This window comes from Gambusia affinis, linkage group LG08, assembly GCF_019740435.1.
Source record: "Gambusia affinis linkage group LG08, SWU_Gaff_1.0, whole genome shotgun sequence".
Taxonomy (NCBI): Eukaryota; Metazoa; Chordata; class Actinopteri; order Cyprinodontiformes; family Poeciliidae; genus Gambusia; species Gambusia affinis.
Genome location: NC_057875.1, coordinates 2,603,546 through 2,616,655, shown reverse-complemented (window position 1 = coordinate 2,616,655; position 13,110 = coordinate 2,603,546). Strand labels below are relative to the sequence as shown.

Sequence of the window (13,110 nt, the reverse complement as noted above, 5' to 3'; positions counted from 1 at the left end):
GTCCTGACGAGTTTTGACCTAAGCTAAGTGAGCTAGCCGCCTCAGCACCACGTGTCTGTGAGGGGTGAGGTGGGGCACAAAGCCCAAATCTGATTGGTCAGTTTGCTTTTGTTTATTTCACATTTTGGCGTTTGTCTGTAAGATAAACATGAGTGAGTGGAGTTTGAACCTCCTGTAGTCCTAAGATCCCACCTGAGCTTTTTACAGTGCGCGGTTCTGGCGGGTCGCCGGTTTATTAACCTTTCTGTGGTTTCACAAACTGAACAGCTGACGGGTCACCACCCCCAGTGGGCCGAGAGAATCTGTTTTGTCATTCAATGCTGTTGTTTGTCACTTGTGGGTCAGATTTACAGTCCTACCAGAAACACATGAATACAAAGGTTCCAGCTCTGAATTTTTTAATTTAATAAAAACAACAACAAAAAAGCAAATTAAGTGAGTTAAAATCTTTAACGCAATAAAATCTATATAATTAATTAATTTAAATGAATGCATTAAAGTCCTGGCCTTACCTAAAATATTATAATATTCATGATTATGATCAGTGGATGTAAATTTCTATAAATGACATATGTTGATGGACACAGACTTCCAAAGGTCTTCAAATAAAGCACTGTTAATTATGATGGGCTGTTAGGAAAGTCTCCAACAAAAAACTTTTTAGATTAGTCACAGAAATCCTCTATTAAAAAGCATTGAGATTTCTAAGCTCCAAAAATTTTCAAGAGTTTCAACTTGAAAACTTGTTTCTCCCTAAAAGAGAGGTTTCTCTCTTCTGGTTTCTCAAACGTCTCTAACTTTTTGGCAGAAAGCTTACTCTTCCATTTTCATTTTTCTATCTATCTTTCTATTTTCTATCTTAAACACAGTTATAGTTTATTCCCAGAAAACTGGAAAACATACAAAACTTTCTGTAACATTACACAGAAAGCTGAGTTTAGAAATGCGATATTAGAAATCTACAGTAATTTGAATGTTTACATGAGATCTTCCTCGCAGCGTAAACATCAGCGTTGCCTCTTGTCGTTTTCTGGTGTACGTCTGTTTGTGTTTACAATGCGCCTGAGCAAACTGACAGCTGATGGATCATCTCCGAACTATCACAGCGCTCGTCCTCCGTTGCCCTCCACTGACAAATGTGACAGCTGTGAATGTGATGAAGGATGAAGCCATCCTGACTTGTTCTTCGCTTCAGGCTGGTTGTAGTTTTTAAACACGTAGAGCTAATAAAACATGACCAACAGTTTCAACAGGAGAGCGTTCACTAAATACAAGAGACACGTCTGATTACTGTATATTTTACAGCAGGGATTGTTTGAGACTTTGACTACACTGACAGCTCATCCCACTACCACCAACTTCCCGTTGAGCAGCTGACATGCTGACATTTACACTGAAGTTTTATTATTGGCTTCCCTGTTGAATATTCGCCAGAATCTCTGACACATTTGCAGCTGAACAGCCAGAGAGATGATGGAGGGGAGTGAGGATGGACGAAGGTGTCAGAGCGTTTGTGAACGCCTTATTCTCTCCTTCTGAGACGGTCAGCAACAACGGCCAACATTTTTATGTTTTTGAGTCATATTGCACGTATTTATTCATATTCATCTGAGACATATTCCATTTAAATATAAAGTTCCAAAAACTACAACAGAGTTACTTAGAGTTTTAGTAGAAAGAAAACTAACATGAAGTGAATGTAAAAGCTTTTATTCCTACATCATTTACACTAAACAGCATAAAGAATTATTTATTAAATATCACTATTAATTTTACTTGTCAAGATAGTTAATTATAAATATTTTAACAGTTTCTTAGAGGGTTTTATCAACACTTTCTGGCACAACTGGCCCTTTAAGGACATTTGTGATTTTGATGTGGTTCAGGTTTCAGTTTGAGAAACATGACAGAAAATAAACAGTAAAATAAACACAGAGGCATTTACAGTAAATATAGTAGCTATCAATTAATTCATTAATCATTTTATAAATTTGGGAAATGCTGCATGAAAAGAAATAACATTTTATTCAAAGCCAATCCTGATTGTCTTGTATCTTTCCTGACAGGAAGGGTTTTTTACACTGCGATGAATCCTCCAAAGTCTCTCTTTACCACCAGCTGACCATGAAACTATGAATGATATGAGGTATTCAAAATGCATAATTTCCTGAGTCATTTGAAGTGAGCCTCTCCATCAATGCAGGTTGTTTCTTTGTGTTGTTGCAGAGGAACGATGCGTTCTCCTCCGGCTCCCACAGCGCCGAGCAGGAGAGACGTTCCCCTCCTGCAGATTAGGATTTAAAACCTCGCAAAGATTGAGTGAACGCCGCAGAACGGCTCGTCTTTCTTGGCTGGTTTTGTACACAACAACTTCTGTGTGTGGCTGTAACATGGTAGTACCAAAAAGGATAGACGATGTCACTGGTGACTGGGTGTCTGTGAGAGATTACTCACGGTGAATCAAAATTAGTGTCAGTTTGCATAAGCAGCTAGTGCAGAAAATATGTTTGAAGATATTCTGTGGACCTGTGCAGCTAAAACGCATCAGGACTTTTGGTTTGTTTCTGAGCAGAAAAACTGTAATTTGGGAGTCTGCATATCAACAAAAGACAATGAAAACGTTCATTCATGTGTGAGTATTTATATGTAATGGAAATGTGAAATAATAAAATTACATTTACAGCATTCAGTCTACAGTCTGAATAGTGCTGGATGTTTCTCCCGACTCCAGCAGGATTTATTCTCGTAATGGCTCTAAACCTCAGAGCTTAAGAAAGCTGCAGGATTCACGGTTCCTCTTTTAGTTTTAATAGGTTATCAAACGCTGAGCAGAGCACAGAGGAGAGAGGAGAGAGTTTCCTGCTACGGAAACCATCTCATCAGCGAAAACTGGGAGATCCAGTGGAGAAGAAAGAATTAGCAACTGCAGCTGATGTTTAAAGGGGCAGTTATTGATTTTATAGTATTTCTGGGTAGTGTGACACGTTTAACAGCAGTAGGTTTTACATCTAAATGTCATTTACACTGACTTGTGTGAACTAATTGTTTCTAATAACAGAACAAAAGCATTTTCAAAAGTAAATCTGTGATTATAGCTTTAAATATCTGTATCTATGTTATGTATGGTTCATATTTTTAAGTAGTGGAAGTTTGTAAAATGAATAAACATAAAGCATTGACTCTGCTCAGCTCTTATGACTCAGAGCTCGTCTGTTGCTGCATATTTCTCATAAATACCGACGTGAGCTGGAAAACAAGCCACACTCTGGTCACTCTGCTGACATTAAACTCAGTTTGTTTGTTTTTCTGATGATGTAAGTTTATGCAAACATTTCTTCTACTTGATATGAAAGCTGAAGAATTTGAATCACCTCTAAACCATCTGAGAAATTATGGGAATCTTTCGCTCTTTCAACTTTCCAATATGAAAGATGAGCTGCAGAAATCTACAGTTATATTCAATAAATTAAAATATACACCCCAATGAGTCTTATTTATCAGATTAAAAGCAGATATTAAACATAATTTACATTAAGTCCATATTGCTATTATTTGTTGTATGATTTTAGGTAATATTCTGATTTTAAATGCCATGTTTTAATTAATTGCAAGACAAAAATAACCATAATTAATAGAAACAAAGGCTTTCAAACATCCATCTGTGTGTAAATAAACTTTATAATGCGTTTAATTTTATGATAAAGTTCCTAAAATAAATGTCCTCTACAATAATATTCTAATTTACTCATTCTATTCAAAGTCCCGATCACATCAAGTGATTATTCTTAATCACTTAAATAAACAAAAGCTTTAAAATATGCTGGATAAACTTTTCTGAATCTACATTTTATCTAGGGGTGTCGGAGTAAATTAGTTTAATACTTAAACACATTCAGAATGGTATTGGGCAAAAATAACACTTTTAATGCAAAGTTGGAACTTTTAATGCAACTTTTAGTGTAACTTTATTTACCAAATTAAACTTCTTGACAACAATCATAAATATTTCTGAAAACTCCTTCATGTTCATAACAGATGTTATGTTTACAACAATGTCATGTGAGTCTCATGCAAACCCCTTCAAATAAAGTGTTATCAATAAAAGAAATTATAGCTGTTAAAAAGTTAGAGGGGTATGAATACTTCTGAACTGCACTGCTGGAAATATGACTAAACATCTATTACGTCATCTAAATTCACTTCTCTCTCTCTCTCTTAAAAAAGAAAATGTCCTTAACATTCATCAGCAGCGCAGAACGTCACCATGGCAACAACAGCTACCTTCTCTGCTTTAAGTCTCTCTTCCGACAACAAGGTGGCAAAAACAGGCGGTACCAAAGAGACGCAGCCATTGTCTGAGCTTTAACGCAGCACCGAGCAGGTCGCCAGCCCAGAAAATCTGCACAGCGTGTTCTCTGTCAGAGTTCTGCTCAACTGGACCCAGAAGATCCACCAGGCAGCTGCTGCAAAGCAGGCGAGATCCAAACACACGAATCCTGCCTCAGAGAACAACAGCTGCAGCTCACCATCAACTGACTAATCAGATGATAAAATCGGCACATTTTTTTATTAAACCATTTCAGAATTTTTTATGAGATATTAAAAATACATTAAAATGCAAATAAAAAAATTATCAATTACTATGTTATGCATAAAAATACACATTTTACTGCCTAAAATGCAATAATAGCATTCCTTTAGTGAACGCTGGATCATTTGTAGCAAAGGATGCATCAGAAGCTAAAAAGCACAAAATCAACTGAACAATTGGAAAGAAAAAGGTGAAGATTATTTTATATATTTGAACCAGGTGAAGCTAAACCTGCAACTTGAGAAGTTCTGGGTGGAACATATTTACATTTTCTGTACAGTTTTGGCTGCTGTGATTGAATTTGTGTGACCGATTAATCAATTACTATATTAGTTGACAATTATTAATCAGATTAATAGTTTCAGTCCTACATGAGTTCTATGAATTATTCTGGGGTTTAAAGATTATTTTTGAATGAAATGTTTGTGGTCAAAAGTCAGAACCAGTTGGTTTATAATGCAACAGGTCCAGGTTTAAACACTACATTACATTCAAAGGCGTCTAAAATTATTGACTGAAATAATTCAAAGTTAGGGTCAACAGATTTAATGTGTTAAGCCCATAAACTGAGAGTTAGATTACAACATTTACATTTAATGAGTTTAAAGTTAAGAACTTTTTAGCAATTATTCCTGGATTTTATTATGTTGTTTCATTTAGAAGATTAATTAAAAACTAAGATTCAGATTTGATCAGGGCAGCATCATTTCTGTTTGTTAACATTTTTTATTTGACAAAGGAAGTCATTAAAATCAAAAGAGCTTCTTCTGAGTGAAAGTTGCTGATCAATATGAGGAAGTTGAACAAATCAATGCAACAAGTTTTTTCCTCTTACTCTAATTACCCAAAATATTCAAGTATATCCTCCAGTACAGGAAAAGGGGTTTTATCACCTTCTGTTCCCTCAGAAAATTAAATGAAAACCATCCTGGCAGCTTTGGATTGCATCGCTGAGTGATTTAAACTAAATGAAACTGTGACTTCACAGCCATGAGGGCCATGCAGACGCCTCTCATGGGAAGTGATTTATTACGCCGCTGTGCTGCGTGTACTCAGTGAACACATTACAAGTAAATTAAAGCTTGTGAATTCAGTCTGTGCCTTAAGAAAGAAAAGCTTCATAACTGGATAATAGAACCATGAACGGATTATTAATCTGAACAACAATGTTATTCTGAGGAGCTTTCATCTAAAATGAAATAAATAAAGAACACATTTTCATTTCCAACGCATCTTACAGTTAATTCCTGTTTAACTTTAGAGGTTTAAAAGGAAATCATCAGAAAATGATGTACTGACTTAGAAATAGTCAATTCCAGTTAGTTTGTTTTGCACATTTCAGCAACGAGGCAATTCAAAGAGCTTTACATGATAAAAACATAACAGGAAGTACAAAATTAAGAGAAGAAATAAAAACCTGTAATTAGGCTACAATTAAACATTGTTCCAGTTATTATTAATCAAAGGCAACTTTAAACAGCTGATTTAAAGGAACTCAGTGGTTTTGCAGTTTTTCTGAAGTTTAGATTAGAGGAGCATAAAAACTGAATGCTACTTCTCCATGTTGGGTTCAGGTTCTGGGAAGGCAAAGTAGAACCAGAACCAGAACCAGAAGACCTGAGATGTTGTTGCAGTGATCAAAGCGACTGAAGATAAACACATGGATGAAGTTCTCTAGATCTTGTTAGGACATTATTCCTCTAATCCTGAAAATGTTCTTCAGGTGATAGAAGGCCAACTTTGTAACAGTCTTTATGTGACTCTGAATGTTCAGGTCAGAGGTCATCCTGATCTCTGGTTTCCAGCTGTATTAACTGAAGCTGTGCGTTGACTCTAGATCTATAGCTCTAGATCGTTTCTCTTTAGGTCCAAAGATAAAAACTTCAGTTTTGTTTCTGTTCAGCTGGAGAAAGTTGTGGCACATCCACACATTTATCTGTTCTAAGCATCTGTTCAGTGACTGGATGGGTTCAAAGGTCACACGGTGACATCATAATGTAGAGCTGTGTATCATAGTTATGGTAGCTAATATTATTTCCTGTTATAACCTGAACTAGTGGGAGCATATAAATATTGGATAAGAGGGGTCCTAGGACTGAGCCTTGGGGAACTCCGCATGTGACCTTTGACCTCTTTGATGAGACGTTTCCTATTGAAACAAAGGAATCCCTGTTCTTTATGTAAGAGTCAAACCAGTTAAGCACTGGACCGAAGAGTCCGACCCAACTCTCCAGTCCATTCAGTAATATGTCACAGTCAACAAGCTGCACTGAGGTCCAACAGAACCAGCACTGTGGTTCTCCCACAGTCCGTATTTATATGGATATAACTGAACACTTTTACAAGGGCAGTTTCTGTACTATGGTCACCATGGAAACCAGGCTGAAAGACCAGACTGAACAGAACAGACTTTGTTAAAAAGCTATCTAACTGTTGAAATGAAGTTTTTCAATCATTTTGCTGATGAATGGGAGGATGGAGATCAGCCTGTAGTTCTGCAGTAGTGATTGTTCAGGTTTGATTACTGATGTTTTGAACACCTGATGAGAGCGATGAGTTTACCATCTGGATCAGATCAGACGGACTTTCTGAAGGAAAGCTTAAAGTTTTGAGTAACTGTCATGAATCCTGCACAGGACCGGGTTGTTGTGCACTAAAGCTAATCAAAGCCCTCCATGTTTTTGTTTATTTCTGTGTACCGTCAAGGCAATTGCTAATATTATCTCTGTTTAACCATTTAGTCTGTTTTAGTGACGTCTGCTGCCATTTTCCTTCATAATGGATCTGAATGGCTCTTAGCCAAGTGCCAAAAAGATACTTTGAAAAAAAAAACCCTGAGCAGCAATTTTTCTGTCCTTGAATCATTAACAAACTTATTTCCCTGGAACCATTTTCTCTTAGCTTAACTTGCATCTCAATCAAAACTCATATTGACACCATTAGTAAATTTTAGTAATTCCAGAAAGAATTGTTTCATCATATTTATTTGATTTTTCCGTCTCACTCTTATAGTTTATTTTTAAATCTCTTAATACTTTGCCTCCATGTCGCTGGTTTATTTTACTTCAGATTTATGTTTTTAAATGTTACAAGGTTTTGTAAAGGGCTACAGTAATAAATCAATAAATGAATGAATGAAATGTGTTTCCAACCATAAAAAGAAGTGGCAAACCAAATAATCCGTACATTTCTTCTTTATCTGAACGTTGTTTTTCTTTGAAATCTTTAAATGTATTTTGAGGGATGGAGAAGGAAAAAGGGAAGCGAATTCGTTTCTTTTTGTCTGTTTTCATCCAGAATAATAATAAAAAAGCTTGGTGTGTTTGAGTGACTTTGGTCGGCCGTGATAAAGGAGGGTTACTGAAAGATGTGACATAATCAGGGAAACAAAAGGTTTCTCCAGAGTCAGAAATAAACCAGGGCGTTTCCTCTCATCCATGTCTGGAATTCACAATGTCTCTCTGACCCCAATGTTAAACACATTTCTCTTTATTTTAGATCACTTTTATTTAAAAATTCACTTTTTCTTTTGGCAGAATAACTCAATTTGCCCCCTAGTGCACTCATTTTTCCACCACTCAGTGCCTCCTCTCTCTCTGCATGTAAATGCCTGCAGTCCAGCTGCAACCCGGGAGATGAAAATAGAAAATCTGAATGTTTTCCATTCATTTTCGAGAGCAGAGGCAGCGGAAACATGTATCTCATCATCACAACACTGCAGATGCAGAAAAGGGAACAAAAGCTAACAGACTTGCTGACATCATACTCACTGTAAACATGAGCTGGCATCCTCCCAGAATGTAATCCAGAAAGGTGTAATCGTGTGCAATCTGAAACAACGAAAAGAGCAGATTTATATTTTCACTCTTTTTCTACTTTAAATAAAAATGTGTTTGCTTCTTCATGCAAAGCTTGGTTATTTGAAATTTAGCTTAAAAAAACATTTTGTTTGAGAATAATTCCCTCTCCATTTGCAACAAATGTTTAGTTTTAATCCCCGCTGCAAGCCAGCAAATAAAATTTATATATTAGCACTTTTCTTCATTTGTTAGTGCATGAAAACAACCAGGATGAAGAAAACAATCAATTATGAGAGCCTGTCATGCACGCAGCTTTAATGCTGTTTAATAGGCAGCTAAAGACTCCATGTTTCAGCTTTATGCGTCATCTGTGGCGCTCCGAGCTCCGGCTCTAATTAGTTACTGGCGACCAGGTCTGATCGGATGTGTGTAAAATTCAGACAAGCTAATACTGTTTTTTTCGGCTTCATTACTCCAGTTTATCTCATCTTAAAGCAGCGATCTGAGCTTCAAAGTAAAACACACAAGAACATTTAGATTCGGTTTTATTCATTAAAGGCTAAATATTGTTGGCATCTGTCTAAATCGTTTCTTTGTGCAAACCTGTATTTTTGCCACAGTGGAGGCTCAAAAGTGCAAAAGAATTGAGCAATGTTTTAAATACTGATGGAAGACATAAAGAAATGAGTTTTCATCTGTCCAACTGAATCCATAGAGGGAGATTAAAGGATAACTAAAACCACAAATCAATGGTTTTTTATTGATAAATTCTCTAAATAGTTTATTTAGGGTTCTATCTTTATGCTTCTGTGAAGATTTTTATATTTTTGTGCAAATTTGTTAACTTTGCCATATTTTATTAACCGCCTCAGTGCTGCCCTCTGTAGGTTGACCAGAAGCTACTGCAGTTTAATTTTCCTATTGGTTACACCAGTACAGTGCAGTACAACCAGATGAAAGCTCCGCCCACTTTAGGGGATTTTTTTAATTTTTTTTATTTGTCAAGGAGCGAAGTTTATATTTCACAGGGAGATTGTTACACATTGAGCTTCAATACAGCCAAAAAACTAAAGGAAATGTATGTCCATTTATCCAGAAACAAGTTGTACATCCATCCATCCATCCATCCATCCATGCATCCATTCATTTGTTAATCCATCCATCTCTCCATTGTTCCATCCATCCATCCTCACCTTACAGGACTTGAGGATGATGACTCCTGAGTTTTTGTAGTTTTTCTTCTTTTTCTGTTTCTTGGGATTGATGCAGTCAAACTCCACCTGAGGAGTGAAAAAATGTGAAAGAAAGTGTCAGGAAAGAAAAAAAAGAGGAGACATGTAAGAAGAGAAAGAGGAGGGGTGAGAGCAGAGTTGAGAAGAGGCGACAGGGATCTGACTGCGGCTGTGTCTGGGTCTCCGCCTACGGTACCTCCAACTGGACTGACAAACATTCAGTATTAAAACCCAGCTGGGCTTCCTGACGGGACGAGGAAGAAAAAAACGTTAGTTAATGTGAAGAAGGCGAGCAGGAAACTGCAGAGACACGTTAAATTGGATAGTCTTTGATCAAAAAGGACGTTTGAGACGCAAGCACACTTTAAGTCCTGATTCATGTGACAGGTAAACGCTAAACGCTGTCAAGCTCCTCCGGCTCATTTCATCACCCTTCTTTACAGTCTCTATTTTTTCCATCCACCATCTCTCCATCCGGCCTGTTGCTTGTTATTTAGCAACCCCCTACCCCTCTTTACACACAAATCATTATCACACATGAAGGGCAGTCAGTGGGAGCACACACACACAGAAAACACAGGGAGCTGCTAATGAATGAACGGCGCTCTGATCTGGACGTCTTTATGTCTTTAGCTGACCAGAAGCAAAAGGGAAAAAAACCTCAGAGGAGAAAAACTTGCATCTGTGAGCAGGAATATTAGCAAAAGATGTGAATAAATTGATTTTTGGTTTCATTTTGACAGTATGATGTCAGATAATGACTAAAGCTCACAACATAATCCATGTCAGTTGGTTTACCAGGCAGTAATTCCTTGTGTCCGAGTCGCTGAGTTTAATTATTTGTGTGAAAAGCGTTGAGTTACAAAGGAATGCAAAAGTATTCATGCCAGTAAAACGTTTCCAGAGTTACAACCACGAAAGCGTAAAAAAGCTTAACCTTTCAGTCCTTAACACTCTCAATTAAATTTTGCTGTCAACTTTAACCTCCAAAAACAAAAAAATTTACTTATTTACTCTTAAATTAATCCTGGATGTAACCAAACAAACTCCACTTGGTAGAAAAAACTTCTTAACTCTTAATTAACTGAGTCATTGTATGTTTATTTTTAGTGTTTTATACTGTAAAATATAACTAATATCATTTACAAAATAAAATAATAATTAAGAAAACAAGAAAAAATGTAGCTGAAATTCTTAGTCGAAAAGGTCGACTTTCACTCTCCATCTGCTAATAATGAAAACAACACACTGGTCCAACACTTTTGAGTCATTTTATTTCTTTATGTTTGAAAAAGTTTTCAGTTCTGACTGATAATCCTCAAGATTTTCTGATCATCTTTGATATTTTTTTGTTTTCAAGCAAAGCAAGCAAACAAAGTGAAGTTTTTGGAGAAAATTTATGATTAGATATGAAAATGATGTTTGCTTAAATGCTTGGAAACTGGAGTGAAAAGTAATAAAATAATTTAAACAATCGCTCTGAACTGTAAGCTGTCAGGATCACAAAGGGTTCAGATTTTAGAGACACTGAAACACATGCAACACAAACACTGCAACAGTAACGTCAGTGTTTACCTCCACTGAGTTCTGCGCTTCGCTCATCTTGGAAACCGTGGTCTGAAACTCTCCGATGAAGTCATGGCCGCCATCGTTATCGTAATCATAACACAGCACCTGTCAGCGAGCAGAAAACAGCGGATCAGACGGTTTGTCTCTGTTTTCTACTCCACACAAAATCAGACGGCTTCATCCAGCTCCAGGAGTTTCACTACTTCATTCAACGTTTCATTTTTTAACAACAGAAATGACCAAAAAGTTGATTTTCAGTGAGAGAAGGACCAACCTTAATGTTTCTCTCCACATCTCCATTGCAGAGAGAAATGAGAGGCACAGTGAAAGGTTTCCACACCGGGTCTAACGTGTTCTTTATCACCTGAAGTCACAGAAACAGCACTGTTAAACCCGACAGCAGCAAATCTACAGCTGGAACCACAGAGGAACATGAGTTTCTAATAACTGTTTTAAGAAAGTAAGATACAACCAGGATACAATTTCTGGCTGCCAAGAACGATTCTCTAAAGAAATAAAAAAAAATTATGAAGCATTTAGAGGTCAGAACAAGTTTATAGAAAAAAAATTAGATTTAAAAAAGATTTCACATTTGTGCAAAAACAGAAAAGTAGAAAACAACATTCAGCCTGTTATAACTAAAACAACAAAACAAAATGGGAGACAGAAGAACAAACATTCTGTCATTGAATGCATCACTGCTTCTAAACAGGCACTCAAAATCATCAGTCAACTTATTTAAATAAAGAAATCGGAGTTAAGGTTCAGTCCCATCAATGTACTCGTCTGTGCAGCTTTTTCTTTGATTTGAGCACAAAAACAATCAGAAGAGAAAAAGTTCCTCGTCTCATTTATGAATCAGTAAATCCCAAAATGAGCGTAAAAACGACCAGTAGCCTTTCCACTCCATGTTTGATACATGAGTTACTGTGAATGTGTCCCTTTTTAAATTAACATGAAGGTCTAATGATGCTTCATTTAGGAGTCAAAGTTTGCTGCTAAACTTTGCTCAGAACAAACCCACTTTGCAAATGCATGTGCAGAATTTATCTGGCAAAGAGCACTTAGAGCTGGGTCGTCTCATTTTCATAATTCACTGCACGTTTTAGCAGAATCAAGAGCAGAGTTTACACAATTTCATCACGTTCTTTTTATTTTTGCAACTGGCAATAGTTGAGCAGATCAGATGATTTCATTCACAGTAATGACTAACCTCTGTCCTGTGCACCAGCATCCATTTACCATCTTCTCCCTGTTTGTGAAACTCCAGGTAGGGATCTGATTTACCAAAGAAATCCTGCAGAGAGCACATTTAAAAAAGTGATCAACTTTATTTCACTTCACTCTTTCTTACCCTAAATTTCTCATAATAGCCTCAGCTGGAATGTTATGATAATTTAAACATCGCCTTCGCCAAAAAGTCATTTCAGCAGCAGCAATTACTGTTTTTAATGCATCCTGGTGATTTAACAGGAGGGTGCACAGCAGGTACTCGCCCAGATGAGCTGAAAACAGCTCAGCAGCTGCTCCACTCTGTTTAAATTCTGCTCGATTCAAGCTGCTTCATTTTACTGATAGATAGAAGCAAAGAGAGAAGCTGTGAATGCAATCAAATGTGGCAAAAACCCAGGAAAAAACACAATGAATGAGTCATGTTTAACCAGAATGTTTAAATGGTTCTGCTCAGCAGAGCCATTGTTAGACTCTTTTCCATTTTCACACAAGTGGCAAAAACAATTCATCCTGCATTCTTAACACATTTTTTAAAAACTGTTATTTTTATTCCACCCGCATTTTCGCATTTTTAAAGAAGAAGGTGGTTAAAACATTTTCTGTGTGGGCTCTGTTTCTGAATTAGTATGCACAGGCTGAGTGTATTCGCATGTTTGTGTTTGCATCCTAACTTTCTACGTGTGCC

General features: G+C 36.8%; 1 protein-coding gene across 5 annotated transcripts in view; it reads right to left on the bottom strand.

Moving 5' to 3' along the window:
* Positions 1 to 13,110, bottom strand: part of cpne2 (copine II) — a 38,303-nt gene that overhangs the window by 12,828 nt on the left and 12,365 nt on the right. For all 5 annotated transcript variants that reach the window (XM_044123943.1, XM_044123941.1, XM_044123940.1 and 2 more), the window contains 5 exons: positions 12,406 to 12,489; positions 11,467 to 11,556; positions 11,199 to 11,297; positions 9,585 to 9,671; positions 8,362 to 8,421 (listed from right to left, as the gene is read on the bottom strand). In XM_044123943.1, the coding sequence (XP_043979878.1) occupies positions 8,362 to 8,421; positions 9,585 to 9,671; positions 11,199 to 11,297; positions 11,467 to 11,556; positions 12,406 to 12,489 (420 nt within the window). The remainder of the gene's footprint in view (positions 1 to 8,361; positions 8,422 to 9,584; positions 9,672 to 11,198; positions 11,298 to 11,466; positions 11,557 to 12,405; positions 12,490 to 13,110) is intronic.